Consider the following 20,095-nt stretch of genomic DNA (forward strand, 5'->3'; position numbering starts at 1 on the left):
TGAAGGACCAAATTTTGAGGTGGTGATTCAGGACAGCCACCTAGGCAATGGATTTTTTTAATATCTGCAGGTTGGAAAGTGAGTGTCCATCAAGAAGGTCTGGGGTTTCTAGAGTCAAAGGAAAGATCTATTTTACAACTCCCTTCTCATGCATAAACCTGCCCTTCCACTTCGCATTGATGGCTACTCTTTACCACCATCAATAATATCCCTTAACACAACATCCATCTCCACCAAACATTCCTACCAAATACTACCCTCGCCAACAGCCTTGTCCAGTCATAAATATAGGAAAATCAATTAGAATTCTTCTCCTTGAGGGCAAGAATCATGCCTATGTATCTATACATGCTCGTTGCCTTATATGATGTCTGTTAATCCTCAATAATTCCTTGTTGGAGTCAAATGAATTTAATTGTGCTGGCTAGCCATGGGAGTGGGAAGGCAAGGCATAATTCATAATGTTTCTATGGGCAATAATACTCCTTGCTTTTTAAAAATAAAATTTTGGAGACTGCTTTCAGTTAATTAGTCTAATTGTGAAAAGAAAATTATCCTTAGATACTTTTAAAGAAGAAAGATATGGTAATTTGTAAAGGGCATGGATTCTTCAAAGTTTCATCCTCAAACACCATTATACAGTCTGAGTTAGAGTTAACAACTTAGAAGACCATGAAGTGAACAGAACTCATCTAATTTCGGTGCAGCAATTATAGCTTTTTGAGACTACATGAAAAACCAAAATGTTGTTAGTATATCAGTAAATTGGTCTATGCAAAACTCTTTCATTTTCTCAAGAAAAATAATTTTCTATAATAGAGTAACCAAATGATAAGAAAAATAATCGACCAAGAAACACAAATGGATCTGGGAACAAAAAATGATCCATGAACACATGCTGCAATGGGGGAAAAGGAACAAAACAAGACTACACCACTAAAGCAAGCAAATGGATGCCAACTTTTAAAGAGAGAATTTTATAGTGTTATCAAAATGATGAGTGTTTTTCCAAATTTCCTTAGTGGCTAAGAAAATGGTATGTTTTTTATTATACAGAAAGGGAATTTATCTTGTGTAAGATATAGACCTTAAAACATATATCAGCTGAGGAGCCCAGTAAAAAGGGGATTATTTTACAAGAGTTAAATGTTTAGGTTAGTACACATTATGGCAGACAGATGACTAAACTTATGGGAAGGCACAGGAATATTTTGTAATGTGTGATCATTTTCATTAGTAAGACATATATTATTTTAACATTGTGGTTTAGTGAGAGTGAAAAGGTTGTGAGCCAGATAGTTTCTGTTGCAACTACTGAATGCTGTTGTTGTAGCAGGAAAGCAGACATAGATAAAATGCAAATGAGCAAACATGGCTAAACCCACTAAAATACTTATGGATACTAAAATCTGAATTTTATATGATTTCCATGTGTCACAAAATACATTTTTCAACTTTTAAAAAATGGTTTAAAAAATCTACCTTTCTTAGCTGATGAACTTTGCAAAGACACATGGCAGGCTGGATTTGAACTTGGAGCTGTTTGCCATCCTCTCTTTTAACTGGCTTATTTTATTACATGTAAAGTTCTATAGAGAGTGCTTTGTTTACAGATATGCCATTTTCTTCTATAAGTGTTAAACCAGAAAGAAATATCTTTCTTGGAAATAATCTTTCTAAATATCCCTGGAACAATTGCTAGGAAATGATCACACTTTCAGATAGGTTTTTCTCTGTCACTGTCCTGCAGCAGGCATTAAGTCACAGCCAACCTAAACACAGATATTTTATTTCTTCTATCATCCTCCAGGCACAAAAATCAATAGGACTAATCACAGAGGTGCGCACCTAGGGGAAAACAAAATGTCTATGCAACTTCTGCCATCAAGCCCAAACATGGCATTCCAGGATGCAAGCCGATAGAAGGCTCAGAGCCTGTCTAGATGAGGTATGCCCCCGCTGACACCCACACGCATCTCAAGAGAGAAGTTATTCCAATGAACACTGCAGCTCCTTACCAAGGGCTCTTACATACAGATTCTTTCCGTATTCTGGCTCCCCTTGACCATAGAAAGATTGGAGACGTTCCCAGGTCTTGTTCCTGATGTATAGTGAATATGTCACAAGTCTCAGTGTCTGCTCCTGTGTAAGACCACTCTTTGGAGATCTGGATGACCCAGGAGTACAAGTATGACTTTTCTAGCCATCTGGGAAGACTCCATTAAGCCCAGACTGAAGTACAGTGACTGTCTTAGTCTGTTTGAGCTGCTACAACAAAATACCTTAGACTGAGTAATTTATAAATAATTGAAATGCATTTCTCACAGTTCTGGAGGCAGTGAAGTCCAAGATCTTCCAGAAGATTTGGTGTTTGGTAAAGGCCCCATTCCTCAAAGACAGTACTTTGTCACTGTGTCTTTACATGGGAGAAGGAGCAAGGCAATTCTCTTCAACTTTTTATAAGGATACTAATCCCATTCATGATGCAGAGACCTTGTGACTTAATCACTTCCCTAAAGGCCCCACCTATTAATACAATCACATTAGGTATTAGGTTGCAACATATAAATTTTGAGGGGACACTAACATTCAGACCATAGCAGTGACGAACTATTCCAGAGTTTCCCTGGGACATGGGCCTTTTAAATGCTAAAACTGGGATGGTTGCTTACACTAAAAGTAAGTGCCTTCTCCTTCTATTTCTCTTTTTGCTTCTCTCCCAGTTCTTTCAAGACCACTTGACCCTCCAGAACCTCTTTGTGAAGCAAAAGCTGAAGTAGGCTTGAGAAAGAAACTTTCTCTGAAAGACCCCAGAAATACTCCACTTAATGCCTTTTCCAAAGTACAGATTTATTAGGTTGGTGCGAAAGTAATTGAAATTTTTGCATTACTTTCAATGGCAAAAACAGCAATTACTTTCGCACCAACCTAACACTTTCTGTAATGAGTAAGCATAAATGTTAGGAAATCCCCTCTTGAGTGAAAAGTGTTCTGGTAACCTTAGCTTTGGCTTCAATCTTGGTTGAAAATACGAGTTTATAAAAGACAAATGTCATGTCTCCTTATTCGTCAACACTCCTATAGCATGAATGGATCCATTCACACGATAGGTCCAGCTTCTTCATTTGAAGAACTTCTAAAGATCTCTTTTCCCCTAAATTCACTAAGGAAGTATAACTCCAGTGGGCTTCTAAGGGGATTCTTGACCAATATTTTTAACATAACATAAAATACATTTTCTGGTGCCCCATTAAGAATATCACATAACAAACTACTTACATCTACAATAAAACTAAACCAATAACCACGTGTATTTTGTAAACTCTTAGCTTTGACCTAATTATCCTATTGCCATAGTTGATAATCCCAAATTCAGTAATGAAGAACTTAGTCAAATATGAAGTATCAGTGAACTGTGTTTGTATATCCATGGGATTATGTATATAAGATTACTCATCACTTATGCTGAATTAAGGTATGGTGTTTTGATCTCCCTGATTATGAAAAATCAATGTGTTAGTAATTCCGGAAGGAAAAAATGAACCTTTGGATATAGGAGTCATTAAAATGTTAAACTGAGGCATTTGCACCTTCAATGTTAACAGAGAGTGGACAATTAGTTTTGTGTTTATGGAGCATGTGTTTTGATATTACAGGTCAGTGTCAGCAGCATTTTCAATCATGTGGATGTGTTGGCTTGTGTTTCTGTCTAAATTGTCCCACAGGAGGCTCTTCCTCTGCTAGTTGAGACCTCAGAGCTGTGTAGCAGCCTTCAAGGCAGAACAGGACACAGGTGAATGAGTCACCCACCTGACCAGATCAATGACCCGCTCTCTGGGTGCAGCGCTGACCGGTTCATCATTAATCATTACAATCTGATCTCCCGGGATCAGCTTGCCTTCAGAGGGGCCACCTGGAGATAAATGAGAATGAAGCACAGGTGAGAAGACCATTGGCAACCTATCCCAAGCCCCCTCTCTTGATCATGATTCACTGTGAGCAAATGGTGCTATCAGCAAAACCGAAACCCAACCACACTTGGGTATTCTTTGGACAATTCTGAGGCCCAGGCTGTACCCTGACCAATTAAATCAGAATCTTTCGGGATGGGACCCAGGCATCCACATTTTTCTAAAACTTTACAAGCAAGGTCGAGACTCAGTCTAGCAGCGCTTCTCACACTTTATGGTGGATCACCTGGGGATCTTGTTACCATGCAGGGGTGCAGGGTGAGATAATGCATTTCTCACAAGCTCCCAGGTGCTGCTGATGCTGCTGGTCAACAGGCCATTTTGTGTGTGTGTGTGTGTGTGTGTGTGTGGTGAGGCCCCTAGAAGGAGCTATTCTCTCAACAGGGAGCCAATCAGTTGTGTTGATACCCTGTGGCCAAAGCTGCAACAATTCCGCACAGCTGGATTCAAACAAAGGTGCATTTATGTACTTATTACAAGTAGGGAGACAGCATACTGTGGAGAATTGTAAGATATCTCAGTAAGAGGGTGTTCAGATGTGAGGGTGATCTGGCTGTGACATCTGTCACCCCATTGATTGCCAGGGTTGATTCAGCTGATCTGGTTGGCTAGGTGGGTGTCCCCTTCCTCCCTCACAGCTCCATGTGCATCCCTCCAGCAACCCTCCCACCTTATCCTGCTGAGCAGCTGGGACTGTGGGCACACACCACCACACCCGGCTAATTTTGTTTGTCTGTTTATTTATGTATTTAGAGATGGAGTCTTGCTCTGTCGCCCAGGCTGGAGTGCAGTGGCGCGATTTTGGCTCACTGCAACCTCCGCCTCCTGGATTCATGCCATTCTCCTGCCTCAGCCTCCCAAGTAGCTGGGACTACAGGCGCCTGCCACCAAGCCCAGCTAATTTTTTGTATTTTTAGTAGAGATGGGGTTTCACCGTGTTAGCCAGGATGTTCTCGATCTCCTGACCTCGTGATCTGCCCGCCTCGGCCTCCCAAAGTGCTGGGATTACAGGCGTCAGCCACGGCGCCTGGCCTTGTTTACTTTGTGTAGAGACAATATCTCACTGTATTGCCCAGGCTGGTATCAAAATCCTGGGCTCAAGCAATCCTCCCACCTCAGCCTCTCAAAGTGCTGAGATTACAGGGATGAGCCACTGTGCCTGGCCCTTTTCTCTTTCCATTGTTTCCAAGAAGGGAGAAGGAAACTAATATTTGTTGAGCATTTATTATGCACCAGGCAATGGGTTAAATTCTTGGCCTAGTAATTTCACTGAATACTATCATCCCTCCCATATAATAAGATAATTGAGGCTTGCACAGGTTAAATAATTGACTTGAAGGAAGGACTAGATCTTAGCTTGGACTCTTCCCAATTCGGAATGGTGAATGTCCCTTTTGAACTTTTTTCTACAATTCAGAACCTAGTCACTGCCAGGTTTCTTAACACAAAAACTTAAAACCACATCTATGTGAAGCATACATTTGTATTTAAGTAAGACCTAAAATAAATTACCTGAATTATGCTCTAGACACGTGCAATTACCTCCCAAATATTGATATGGTAGCATATGGTACTATAATTTTAACTATATTTCCACAGGTCTGACGCTCGGTGATAGCTGCAGCTGAAACGCTATCTTTCAAATATTATTGCTATTACTTCATTTAGTAATTGAAATGAACACTTCATACCCAGAACATGGAACTGAAAGTAATTCAGTGTTTCTCTCCCCACCCAGACACTAGGCATATGTGTCATTCAAGCTGTAGCATAAATTCGTCTTCCTACTGGGAAGTAAGAGAATAGGGGAACCTTAACATGTCCTCATATTACTGATAGAAAATATTCATTTTACAGATGTAGGATTCAGTGTTTGCACACATAAGGAATTCAGAAAAACCACTTGGGAAACATAATAAGTATTAAATTATGTGCAATAATCATTCAAATTCAGTCAAACAAATGGTTAGCAATCAAATGCTGATCAAATACAGAAAAATTTGCAAAGTAACTGAAGGACGAATGTTAACTATTCTAATAAGAAAACCACTCTCAGATTAACATACTCTTACATTTGACCTATGCTTTCTGATTAAATGAAACTACTCTTGTCTAATCAAGCAACTTGAATCAAGAATTCTGGAGAAGCAACACACTGTCCCATCCAAAATACGAAACAGTGGCACACTTCAAGAGAACTGTCTCATAGCCTTTACTTTGAAGTCTGGATCGCCTGTTATAGAAAATCTAGTCACACACTGAAATCACTTGGGACTTCTTTTAAATGCTAAAACTGGGATGGTTGCTTACACTAAAAGTAAGTGCCTTCTCCTTCTATTTCTCTTTTTGCTTCTCTCCCAGTTCTTTCAAGACTGCTTGACCCTCCAGAACCTCTTTGTGAAGCAAAAGCTGAAGTAGGCTTGAGAAAGAAACTTTCTCTGAAAGACCCCAGAAATAGAGTCATTTTTATGATAGACACAGCTTGTTTGACCAGCATTTTCACTCATAAAAATAACTGGAAATAGTACTCTTTGACCTTTGTTTTTACTTTTTTTCTACTCATCTCAAATTGTGTAACAGTAGGTATTAGTGTCTTTGAAGCTAAGGAGAATTGAGGGCAAGGAAGGACAGAGGTTGTAGAAACAATGAGATGATACCAAAAAATAAAAAATAAGACTTGAATCTTCATTCAGCTCCTGGGAAGACACATACTTTGGAGAATCTCATAATCAGAGATGTTAGATTATCCCAGTATTATAAAACAGCATGCCAAATACTATTCCATTTAGGAAAAAATGTGTGTACACATACATCTATGTATATGTATTATGTATGTATAAAATACATTATCTGATATGTAATACATATATGTGTTTGTGTATGCATGGAATTATATCTACTACACATATTATCTCCGTCTACATCAATAATGGCTATCTCTTGGTACTAGGAATTCAGGTGATTTTTTTTACTTTCTCCTCTATACTATCTACATTGTTTCTTTTCCTTTTTTTTTTTTTTTTACAAAGCATGTTATCATAAGAAGCAACAAATCTGTTTTGAGAATTCTCAGTTGTATCAAGCTCAACAATCCTATACAGAGAACTAAAATATGATCTATATTTAGTGAAATAAAAAAGTTTAGCAGATAGCACAAGTCTAAAGTGGTTAATTATTTGTGATGCTTGCCCTGGGGCATATTATGTCAAAATAATGAAAAATGAAACATTAAATCAAATTTTAAAATCTATACCAGGACACTACTTGACTTTTGTTTCCCTTAATTGAGACACTCAACTGGCCAAACATTTTAGAGTTAAATAACAATAACAATAAAAATAAACATCTACAGAATGACCAGGATGTGCCTGGCACTCTTCTAATTTATTGCATTCTCTCCATAGCCCTACAACGTAGATACTACACTGATCCCCATTATACAGAAGATGTAGAGAAGTTATATCAAACTGAAATGCAGGGAATTTAACATGGAAAGTAAAAAGTCTAAAAAGGGGCAGAGATAGGAGTCAGATTCAGGCAGTCTGATGCCAGAGTCTGTGCTCCTAAGTGTAGTACTTTACTGCTGAATCCTGTTACTGATTTGCAAAATCCTGGGAAGAAAGGGCATGGAAGATAATTTCCTTTTTTACTGAAAATAAATCCAATATGAGTCCATTACAGTAAGCATATAAATACATATATAATAAATAATAAAAGCACATTGTTTCTGGAAAGGCAAAGGCAGCCCACTTCAGGAGATTGCATCATAGTCCATTGTATTCAGCTGTGTTGACAGTGGAACATCTGTATACTCTAATATGAATGATTGTGGGAAAGTACGTTAATTACCTAATCATATTGTAGAATTTTAAAGATTTGACACATACTGTATTAGTCAGCATTTGCTGGATAACAAATCACCCCCAAACTCAATAGGTGTCCAATGATCATTTCTTCTCACGCTTATGGGTCTTTAGGATAACCATAGGCTGGCTGATTTCAGCCAGGCTTAGCTGGACAGTTCTGTACCAAACTGCAGATGAGGCTGTACTTGGCTCCCCCACTGCAGGTTTGCTGCCTCATGTGTTCATTATGGGGCTCAGATGGAAGAGGTCACAGCTACCTGGGGAAAACTCTCTCTCTTTCTTTTTTTTTGTTTTTGTTTTTGTTTTGAGATAGGGTTTCACTCTGTTGCTCAGGCTGGAGTGCAGTAGCACAATCTCAGCTCACTGCAACCTCCCCCTCCTGGGTTCAAGCGATTCTTATGCCTCAGCCTCCCGAGTAGCTGGGACTGCAGGCATGCACCACCACGCCTGGCTAATTTTTTGTCTTTTTAGTAGAGATGGGATTTTGCCATGTTGGCCAGGCTGGTCTCGAACTCCTGGCTTCAAGTGACCCACCAGCCTGGGCCTCTCAAAATGCTGGGATTACAGGCGTAAGCCACTGCACCCAGCCAAAAACTCTTTTCTTATAGCCATGGCAGAAGCTCAGGAAACAGGCTCAATTGCACAAGCATGTCTCAAGCTTATGTCATCTTTGTTAATATGCCATTGGCCAATGTCAATCACCTGGTCCAGCCCAATAGCAATGGAGTATGGATTTCCCTTTATTCTGCCTCTAATGAGAAGGGAGGGAAGTGCATACTTGTGAGATAATCCAACTACCCCAATGACTAAATCCTACTGTAACGACTTCCTCCTTTTTTTCACTAAGGAATTCATCATGGGCTTACCGTAATACAGTACAGTGCCTGCCTCTTATTGTCTGCATTCACAAGTTAAGAAGTGGATCATTTCCATGGTTATAGATGATGGCTTAGTATTTTCCTGAGTCAGGTTATAATGATGGATTTGGCAGTTTAAAACCTAGTTTGAGGAGGCATTTCTGTTCCTCTGGTGAAGTGACTCTATCCAGGTTTTGGAAAAACATACCCAGCTTTCACAGTCTGGACACTTATGAAACTGAACAGTAGTTATTCTGGCAGGGTGTGACAGACAGTCCCAGGAAACCAAGAACTGGGATTGGGTGCTTACCTGGTGTTACTGAGCGAACGACCACTGGCTTTTCACTCCCTGCCACAAAACCAAATCCCAGCACTGGGTCCCTTCTCATCTCCACCTTCCGAGGAGCCGGAGGGATGATTTGGCAGCTCTCTAACCGAGGGTCGTCAAAAGGGATTGCCTGTGTCATGTGACTGTGGAGAAAGCACATACAAGAGAAACAAGGCATCAATGTATGTCTTAGGCATTGGCCTGGCAATCATATTCTCTTTAATTTCAAAACCTATTTTTTGTTAGAGAGTGAGAAAGATCTGGGGAGACCCATAGTCATGCTTCTTTCATGGCCTACTTGGGCCACTTTTGCTTCAGGCTTTTGCATTGGCTGTTCCTCCAACCTGGAAAGCCTGTCCTGCAGATATGCGTATGGCCCAGCCTCACCTCACTCAAGCTTGTACTCACATATGACCTTGAAGAGGACTGTCCTGGCCATACATTTTAAAAATGCAACCCCGCTCCCCAACATGCCTGATCCCCTTTACGCCCTTCTACTTCTTTTTTCCCCACAGCACTAATCACGTGCTAACGTGCTGTAGAATGCAGTTGGCTCTTGAACAACACAGGTTTGAACTGCACAGGTCCACTTATACATAGATTTTCTTCCTCCTCTGCCACCCCTGAGACAGCAAGACCATCCTCTATTCTTCCTTCCCCTTCTTAACTTACTCAATGTGAAGACAATGAGGATGGAGACCTTTATGATGATCTACTTCTACTTAATGATTAATACATATATTTTCTCTTCCTTATGACTTTCTTAATAACATTTTGTTTTCTCTAACTTTGTTGTAAGAATACAGTATATGAGTATAATGCATATACATACAAAATATGTGTTAATCAACTGTTATGTTATCGGTAAGACTTCTGGTCAACAGTGTGCTATCAGTAATTGAGTTTTGGGGGCATCCAAAGTGATATGTGGATTTTTGACTGCATGTGGGGTTGGCGCCCCAAGCCCCATGTTGTTCAAGGGTCAACTGTATACTTAATTTTATGGTTATTTTTGTTGTTTTGCTCTATACACTAGAACAAACACTCTATGAGGGCAAGGAACTTGGTTTTATTCACTGATTTATTTCAGTTTCCCAGAACAGTATCTGGCACATAGTATATTCTCATTAATTCTTGAATTAATAAGTAGAGAAAAAGATTTCTTTGTGAAAAGCTATTTAGTTATAACTGATATGCTGAGAAATAACCTCAGAGGGTTTTAGACATTTAGAAGGTAATACCTATGGCTTCTAGCCCCAGCAAAATTGAAGTGGATTATTTTGGTGGTGACACATCATCCTGTTTCCAAATACATCTCCATTTCCAAAGAAGCTGAGAACTTAGCTCTTGGCATTTGTTCTCCGGAATGATTTTCAAGTGGTTCAAATGAATCTTTTCATTAACACCTAAACTTCAGAAGTCTTATCAATAATCCCAACTTGAAATTTGTATAGCATTCAAAAATTTTCAAAATACTTCCACAAATATCTAATTTGATACACAAATTGAGAATGAGAGGGCAGAACTGGTATTATTTTGTGGATTTTACCAATAAGAAAACTGAGATCAAAATACTAGTTTATTGTCACTAAGGGCCCATGGCTGGTATGCCAGAGGGTTGGGTCAAAGATTCACTCCCATGACTCTTAATGAAGTCTTCACTCATGCACATTGTTCAAGGCAGCCTTCTTTTGGGGAAAAGTTATTAGTCTGAATAATAGAAATCTCCTTAATGTAATGTAAGCTAAGATTATTTCAATGACACGGGTTTAATTCAAATTTCTCTCTATATAATCTTCTTCAATAAGTAAAAGAAGATCATTTAAAAATATCTTGAAAGATGCTACTCTATATGCCATCTGGACAACATATTGTTCAATGTAATAAAGATAGCAAAGAAGGAATCCTGTTGTCTTTCTGCGTAATTAATAAGAATGAGGTAAGATCAATGAAAACCTCCTAAGATCTGTCCTTTAGGTATATATCACTATCTAGGAAAACAAACATTTAAAATCCATTTTAAATAGAAAGGAAGTATCTTTTTGACTTAGCTTCTCGGGAGGTGGAACGGTAGGAAAAAGAGAAGTGTTAGTTGAGAACTAACATGTTGTGCACCATGTGCTAACACTCGTCTGTTACCTTATTTCATTCTTAAAATTCCTCTGTGATGGAGGCAGTTTTACCCCACTCATTCCTTCTTTGCAAATGCCAAGATAGGAAAAATAACTTGGCCAAGGTCACACTCGTCTCAGGTGTAAGCCAGGTGCAATCCGTTACCAGGTCTTCTGATTTGAAGTGTGGGGCACATTAGATAATTTGCAGAAACAGTGCAAAATGAAAATGTGGAGCCGTTCATTCAAACATGACTAATTTCAAGACAGCAGAACATTAAACCCATTCCAGGGTCCTGTGTCACTGCTTGGGTCACACATCCATGATGGTGGCCCCGGTAGTGTGCTATGCCCAGTGTCCTACCACCATTCTATTAATAGAAAAGTCCAGGCTGAGATTGGTGGCATTATAGGGTAGGTTCAGGTGTTTTTCTGGACCCATAGATTAGACACGGCTACCATGATATGGTATATGCTTGGGATGGATGAAGAGAGGTGGGCAGAACTCAGGTGGGCAGGAGATCAGATGGAGAGGCCTGGATGTCAGAGGACAGAATTCTAGACCCTGAGTGAGCCAGCAAAACCAATGCAGAGTGAGCCCCAGTGACCAGGGTAGGAGCCTCAGACAAGGCCCCAGGCTGGGAGGCACTAAGACACAGGAAGAAGTGGGGAGGCCAGGGCTAGAACCCAGGACACTAGTAGGACCTCTGATACTCCCACAGTGGGCCCCAAAGGGTGGGAACTTGACCTTCAGACATTGATCCCTCCTGGACCTGAAACAGGCATGGCTGGGTATGCCTGTGGGAGAATGGGCCACCTAGGCATGGTGGACACTTTGGTTCTCTGGTCTCCTCTGTAAGAAAGCACCATCTTAGAGCAAGACATTTTTGAGCCACATCTGAAAACAATTCTGTCCTTTTATCTCCAGATGAAAGAAGGGACAGAAAGAAGAAAGGAAGGGAGGGAGGAAGGAAAAATGAAAGGGAGAGAGGGAAGAAGAAAATTCACATTTTTGGAACCTGGCCTTGAATTCTGTGTCTTCTCCATTTTCCACAGCAGACATAAAATTGAGGAGGGTAAAGCTTGCTGAAGCTGGGTGACTTGCTAATGGTCACATGTGTTTTAGAAACGAGGTTGGCGCAACTCTTGATTCCAAGCATAGAGAGGGACTGAGGAGGCTTTTCCTTCTGCTATTGCTAGCTCTGTGAAAAGCTTAAGGCAGTGATTCCCAAACTTTGCTGCACATTAGAATCGCTCAGGGAGCATTTCAAAACTCCTAATGCCCGGATTACACTCCAGACCAACCATATCAGAACATCTGGGATGCAAACCAGAATCAATTTTAAAAACATCTGCAGGTGATTCCCAAGTCCAGCAAAGTTTGAGAACCACTCTCCTGCCTAGAGAAGGGTGGGTTTTAGTACGCCCTCCAGACAATAGGAAACGAGGACACAAATGATGTACCTGATTATCTCCTCTAGCACCTTTGTGAATGTATATTAAAATATTTAAAACTTCTGGAGCTTGATTACCCTCTTCCCACCACAGGAACAAGTAATAGTATCTAATGTATCATTCATTCAATAACTATTATGTTATTCTTTTATTGATACCTGACATTTATTAAACATTAATTTCATGCTAAGCATTGTTTGTTCTAAATGCTTTCCATATGTTAGTTCATTTAATTCTCCAAAACAACTCCACAATGCACTCATTTGTTCATGTAGTCAATTTGTAAAACACCCACTGGATTCTCAGTTCTGGTATTGCACTGGGAAAGAAAGCAGACAAAAAAGAAAGTGTTCATGCTAGTGTTCAGAGACAAAGAAGAAACTAATACATTAGTAAAATAGATGGAAGAGCAAGTCATTATAAACACTAGGGAGAAAAATAAGGCAGGGAGGAAGGATAGAGAGCTAAGTGGGTGGAGTGGGTGGGTGAAGGTGCTGCAATGATCAGCAGGGGTCAGGAAACATTTCGGGGGGAGCACTTCCAACAGAGGGACCATGAAGCATAAAGGTTCTGAGGCATAACGTGCCTGATGTGAGCCTGCCCAGGAACAATCCGAAGGCTAATGGTGCAGATAAGGATGTGGGGTTGGAGGCAGGGTGGTGAGGAGTAAAGAAGTGGTGGGAAGGAGGGGCACAGATCACACAGGCTCTTGGAAAGACTTTGTCTTTTGTTCTGAGTGGAATAAGTAGACATGTGATCCAGCTGCCCTGCTGATGACAGGAGAGGGTACTGGTAGAAGCATTTCAGGGGCTGTTACATCAACCCCTGATGGTGGTGCCTTGGACCAGGGTAAGAGTGGCAGAAGCCGCAAAAATTGTTGTGCTTTTAATATATTTGGAGGCCACCCTGATAGACCAGGGGTGGGACTTCTACTCTAGAACCATTTTCCTGCACATGCCAGACGTTCCCAGTGAGGATGGACCTATGAGCATGTTGCCTAATGCAAATCTCGTGTCCTGATGTATCCATATTATGGGAGACATTTTTGTCTTCAAGTAGGTGACACTTTCTAGTTTGTACAAGAAACAAATACATGCCCAGGTGCAGTGTGAACATGAGAACTGATATGATCGTTTGGTGAGAGACTTTGGAGCCAGACTGCCTGAATTCAAGTCCTGGCTCCCCTACTTCCTACTGATGTGACCTGCACGAATTATTCCATCACTCTATATTTCAGTTTTCTCATCTGTAAAATGGTGACAATGATAGTAATAAGTTCATAAGATAATTGTGAAAGCTGAATGAATAAACATAAAGCACTCAGCAAAATGTAAGCACATAGTAAACACTCAAAAAGCATTGGCTGGAATGTTCTCACTTGTAAGTGGGAGCTAAATGATGAGAACACATGGACACATAGAGGGGAACAGCACATACTGGGGCCTACTTGAGGGTGGCAGGTGGGAGGAGGGAGAGGATCAGGAAAAATAACTAATGGGTACTAGGCTTAATACCTGGGTGATGAAATAGTCTGTGCAACAAACTCTCATGACATAAGTTTTCCTATGTAACAAACCTACACATGTGCCCTTGAACTTAAAATAAAAGTTAAAAACAAAGTATTGATTGTTATTTTCATCTCTGGAGATCAATGAATAGAAAGCAGTCCGTTTCAGACATTATGAACTCAGTCAGTCTTAAAATATGAAAATAAACTCAATAACATTTAAAATACTTGCAGCCCAACTTTCTTAGTAAAATGCCTCACAAATCCTACATAAGCTTGGAGGCTTTCAATTTGAAAAATCCTATCAAATGCAATAACACAAATACAAATATACATTGATATACACAAGGCAATACTGTACCAGAACACAAAAGAATAAAAGAAGGTAGAAGAAAATCCAGGTGCTCTGGTGACTGGATCACTGTTAATATGTTTTTCTCAACCGTGTTTCTAAACCATTAAGTGACCATTGAACATAGTGCCGAGTCTTGAGGGAAATAAGAAGCACTGATGATATTCTATAATTAGGGATGATACAGGCATACACCCTTTCAACCTCAGATGCTGCCATTCTCTGTGTCAACAGAGTCTTACATTGGCCTGTATTTCTACATTGTTTTTTTCCCCCTACCCAAATAAGGCTGGAAACACAACCAAATGTGTGCTGTGTGGTCACTGCTTGGTCTAGTGTTGTCATCTTTGCTAATGACATTTTGATTATTTTTGTTTTGCTTGCATGTTGAGGATAACCTTCCATTGGCATTCTCCTTTTCTTTTGCAACAGGTTGTGTTTTCAGAATAAATTACCTAAAAATAATCAACCCCTGTCTCTTTTCCAGTAAGAATGCATCCCTACTAGCATGTTCCCCATGAAACATCATTTGACCCTCTGTAACAAGGCAAGCAGTTTTTGGCCCTGTACTTGCAACATTCTTTTTTTGAATAAAGATGCTTGAGTCCTTGTTTAATGAGCTGAAAAAGCAACATTTTTTTTTTTACCTGTTTAACATGTGTCAGTGAATTCTGATGCTGAGACTAGAAGTATACAATTGATGAGCTATTCAAACCTCCATTCTCTGTCCCCAACCTTCTCTAAAATCACACACAGATAGGCCAGGAGTCTATGACCCGAAAAATACAGAGTATATTAATTGAAATGGAAAATGTGTCCATCAAGATAAAGTGAACAATCTTCCTGCTTCTGACAGATTTCATTTCAAAAGGAATGACAGAAATCCTGCCGCCTAATGCCCCATAACAAAAGGAAAGGGCTTTCCTTGAACTCTTGGAGCCCTTCTTTCTCAGCAGAAATAAAACAGTGATACACCCAATGTGTCACAAATAATTTCTTTGACTAGTAGAAAGCACCCTGTGTGAAAACCTAAAGTCATTCCAGTTTTTGATGCACTCATTAAAGACTGCAAAATCGTTTTCAAAATATGTGCTGAGTGGAAGGATTCCGGAAGGAAAATCCAAATTAGAAGCCATTACCTTTGTTGTGGAGGTTAAAGAATCTGGGAAGATAATGGCAGGTAGGCTATTTGGGTAGTTAAGACTGGATCACAGATAGGTGTAACTACTTATGGAGTATAACACTTTTGTGCCCAAGTTACGCTTGAGGTCATTGTTGGTGTTAGCTTTCAGGGGTGACCAACTATGATTACAGGAGAGGACCAAGCATAAATATATGCTATTATCTTGGTAGCACTGGTCTGTGTCGTACACTGATTTAGTCTTGATTTGCTTCCTAGGTCATGATTTGCCACTAGATGCCACATTCCTTTCCAGTACCTTCCCACTATACACAGTACATGTTTCTCTGCCCCTTGACTCTGCTAACATCCTATTGCCCTAAGCATGTCCCATGATGGAGCCCAGATGTGACAAGTAAAAAATGTTAGTTTGTTTGGGCATCTGTTCTTACTGCCCACCATCGTCACAAGAAGGTCTTCTCAAGGTAACGGCTGCCCTTTCAGCCTGTTCTCTATAATGACCAGAGCCTGCACCTCAGTGAGAAGCTAAGTGTAGCAGAGCTGCCCAGCCCCCAAGCCTAGATCAGCTACCTGAATAAGGGATAAGACATGATGATGGTTTTATGACACTGAATTTGGGGGATGTTTGTTATGTACCAAAAGCTCATGCATCTAGTCTGTAAATAGTGCTTAAAATAATATTTATTAATAAATACCCTGAAGTTCCACATGTCAAAAGGATTTTCTCCAACAACTTCATTCCCCATGTCATTCATGACTAAGTATGTTACATTGGACAAACACCACAGACACTTCCAAAGGAAACTTCTCCCCTTATTTTCCTTGGTGACATGGCAGCCACAGGAACCCCATAGTCTATTCTCCACCATCTTCCCACATCCCTGACTGGATTTGGGCTTGGGCACAGTAGGGTTGCAAAATTCATAATCCCTGCTGTGGTCTTGGAGGGGGCCTAACATGGAAAGCTTTGACCAAAGTGCTCATCTATGTAAACCAGAGTTCCTCAGAGCAAGAATTTAAGTAGGAAGAATAAAAGAAAGCAAAGTATGGATTGTTAAAGTTCATAGGTTACAACTGAGAGAGGTCACGAGGCATTTTAGAACCCCATGATAGGTTTTGAGTGAGTCAAAATGATGATAATGTGTGTGGTAAAATAATATATTGAAAATATATTTTTTGCTTTGCTCTCATTGGATTTTTTCCACTCCCAGGTCTAATAAAGTAGACCGGTCTTTTGCAGACTCTTGCCTTAGGGGTGATGCATTTATCAGGGCTCAAAGCAAAAGTTGACTGCTTATAACTCTTTCCTACTTTTGTTTCCTCAAAGTCTGAGCAGCTTGGTTCAGGAAGCAAGAGTAGAAGACCCCTGTGAGGTGGCAGCAACTTCAGGAGAAACAGCTTGGTGGGATGCCTGGCAAGGCACCACGACTTAGGTCTGAGCCTAAGAAACGGCAGTCAGTGAACTTCAGGGACTCACACAGATTTGAATCAGGGTATCTTAGGAGCACGTAATGTGGGTTGAAACCATAAAGCCCTGGTCAAATTTCTTCTCTGTGTAAGATTCCCAGAATTCCCAGAAATTGTGAGTATTCAACATGATTACATTTGAATTGCCAACCAGCAGGAATGTAATACGATCACACAAGTGAGTTTAGGAATAAGATTTATATGTGCTACACGAGAAAAAAGAAACCATCTTTGTCGGAACGAAGACGGGAGTTGGAAGAGAAGTTACTAAACTTGGAGAGAGACCACTCTGTGGAGCAATGTCAGGATAGAAGATCCAGGAACCCTCTCTAATCATGACCCTAAACCTTCTCTGCATCTGGAACTACTGCCTCCTGCTGCCGCTTCCCCTAAGGCTAGGCAGCTCAGCCACTCTACATTTTCATTCTCATATGTCCATGGGATTCCATCTCTCTTATGATACACATATTTTTGCACTCAACTCCCATTTTTGAGCAAGCCTCTGTCCTTTGGGATCAAAAGAGCCAAACCAAATTCCTTCACTAGAAATAAGTTAAATTTTCTATGAACACACATAACTGCACATTATATATTTTCAGCTCACATAATATGGTGAATTGCACGCTTTTTGCCTTCATGAATATGCATACTGGGGTTCAGAAGAATTTAACCTTCACTAATCAATTCCACAGGCCACTGTCAGTCAATTCCCACAACATTGTCAGGAGGATTTAAAGATTTAGAACTGTTTAGTCAAGCTTGGAAACTTACATAGTACTTGAAAAGCCAAGAGAATCCAGAACAATTAAATTTAAAATCACAAAATGTTTAGAAGAATCTTGTTGGATAATTTTAGGAGGCTTTGAAATAAATGAGGCTTCTTTTTAATGGGTAGACTAAATGTGATAATTTTAGTTTTCTCCAAATTAATTTACAAATTTAATGCCATCCAATAAAGATATTTCAAGTCCTTTTTAAAAAAATTCAACAATGAGAATTCTAAATTTTACATAATGCTATAAAAGAACACTCTAAACAAGAAAAATGCTATGGTTGTCTAGCCCTACAAGATACCAGAACTTATTATGAAATGATAATTCTTAGAATCCTATGATACTGGCACCAAATATAGCAAAATATACAACAATGGAGTAGCAGCTTTGACTAGAACAAAACGAGGCTTCCAAGGTAATTGAAGTACTTTAGCATATCAACAGTGTGGTTGTTTTTGAAACAAAATGATTAAAATAAAGTAGAGTGGCTATGAAAATCTTTTGTCTGACAAAGGGGTTGTTGGTTAGCTGGTGACAATGAACTAAAAGATTTGTCTTTTCAGGGTAAAGAAGACACAGCAAAGAGTGAAAGCAACTTAGTTTGTCAAAATAAACTTGGATTGTGGTCTGAATGTAGGGAAACAGATGTTTAGACATAACAACAGTTATGAGATTGTTTTATTGAAAATTATGCAAATATGCATAGATAAAAACCGCAGTCTTTGAAAACTTGAAAATGGATTTGTCTAACCTGTTTAAAAATCTTCCAAATGAAGCATTTCAGTAGATTGTGAACTCACTTGTTAAGTATGATAAAAAGGCAGTATCTTCCATTTGGTTTGTAAGAACAGCTGACAGACATCAAAGAAGATGGAAACTTTCCAGACGAATGTCAACAAAATCTCTTGCATAGATGGGATTGAAAAATGGTATTTCATGATCTAGTAAGCAAGTTGGTGCCATACTTTGTCCATTTGCCTCTTCATATGTTTCTGCAGTTCTTTTTTTCCTCCAATAACAATGATTAAAACCAAATAAAGAAATAAGCTGAACATGCAACCAGACCTTCACATTTTTACTCAACGAAATGTTAAACCAAGATGTTCAAAAATAAATCAGCATCCTTGATCACTTTATCATTTAAAATACTGATTTTCAATGCAGCAGTGATAGCAAAATATTTAAGAGTGATTAAAATGTATATTTTACCTTCAACACCTCATTTTAACATCTTCTTAACATATATTTTATATTCTCCATAATATGTTATTTATAGTGTAGCAGGACGAGCGGCAGACAAAACTCCTCAGACACCGAGTTAAAGAAGGAAGGGGTTTATTCGGCCGGGGGTCATCGGCAAGACTCTTGTCTCAAGAGCCGAGCTCTCTGAGTAAGCAATTCCTATCCCTTTTAAAGGCTCATAACTCTAAGGTGGCGCGGGTGAGAGGGTCGTGATTGATTGAGCAAGCAGGGGGTACGTGACTGGGGGCTGCATGCACTGGTAATTAGATGGGAACAAAACAAGATAGGGATTTTCACAGTGCATTTCTATACAATGTCTGTAATCTATAGATAACATAACCGATTAGGTCAGGGGTCGATCTTTAACTACCAGGCCCAGGGTGCAGCGCCGGGCTGTCTACCTGTGGATTTCATTTATGCCTTTTGGTTTTTACTTCTTTCTCTGGAGGCAGAAATTGGGCATAAGATGATATGACGGGTGGTCTCCTCCCTTAATAGTAGTACATATATATAAATTATGAATACATTAATACACATTTTGGGCAGTACATGTTCAAAACTTATTTTAGTGACAGGACTACAAAAGTAAAAAAGTGTAAGGATTTCTGTTCTGCATGATCCAGAGAGTTCCTAACTTCCGGTGTGAGCCCAAAAGGTGTTTTACATATTCAAACGTGATGGGCAGAATCATTGATATCACAAAGCTCACCACAGCCCTTGAAAAGTCCCAATCTCACATTCAGAAATATTCAGTGGCATTTTTAGAAACCTAAAAATGAAGTTAGAGTGCTGATGGGGAATGGCATATTTCCATCCTGCTGGTTTAATCCTACCACAGCAACTGGGATGAAGCAGAGTAGCCCCAGGTTTGGGTGATGAAGAGACAGACTGGTTGATAGTTCTTACATGTGCTCTTGTTTGGGCTCCGATAGATTGAACGCTTTGGGGATTGGAAATGTAACCACCCCAAACCTTTCTAAGGTGTCAACATCCATTGCTTACAGAGAACATAATTATTGCATGGC

At 39.7% G+C, this 20,095-nt stretch overlaps 1 protein-coding gene across 1 annotated transcript in view; it reads right to left on the reverse strand.

Moving 5' to 3' along the window:
* Nucleotides 1-20,095, reverse strand: part of FRMPD4 (FERM and PDZ domain containing 4) — a 220,456-nt gene that overhangs the window by 106,980 nt on the left and 93,381 nt on the right. Inside the window, 2 exon segments of the mRNA XM_033201289.1 lie at nt 3,811-3,913; nt 9,005-9,165. Coding sequence (XP_033057180.1) covers nt 3,811-3,913; nt 9,005-9,165 — 264 coding nt within the window.

Source organism: Trachypithecus francoisi, unplaced genomic scaffold (assembly GCF_009764315.1).
Source record: "Trachypithecus francoisi isolate TF-2019V2 unplaced genomic scaffold, Tfra_2.0 Lachesis_group6, whole genome shotgun sequence".
In the NCBI taxonomy this organism is placed as follows: domain Eukaryota; kingdom Metazoa; phylum Chordata; class Mammalia; order Primates; family Cercopithecidae; genus Trachypithecus; species Trachypithecus francoisi.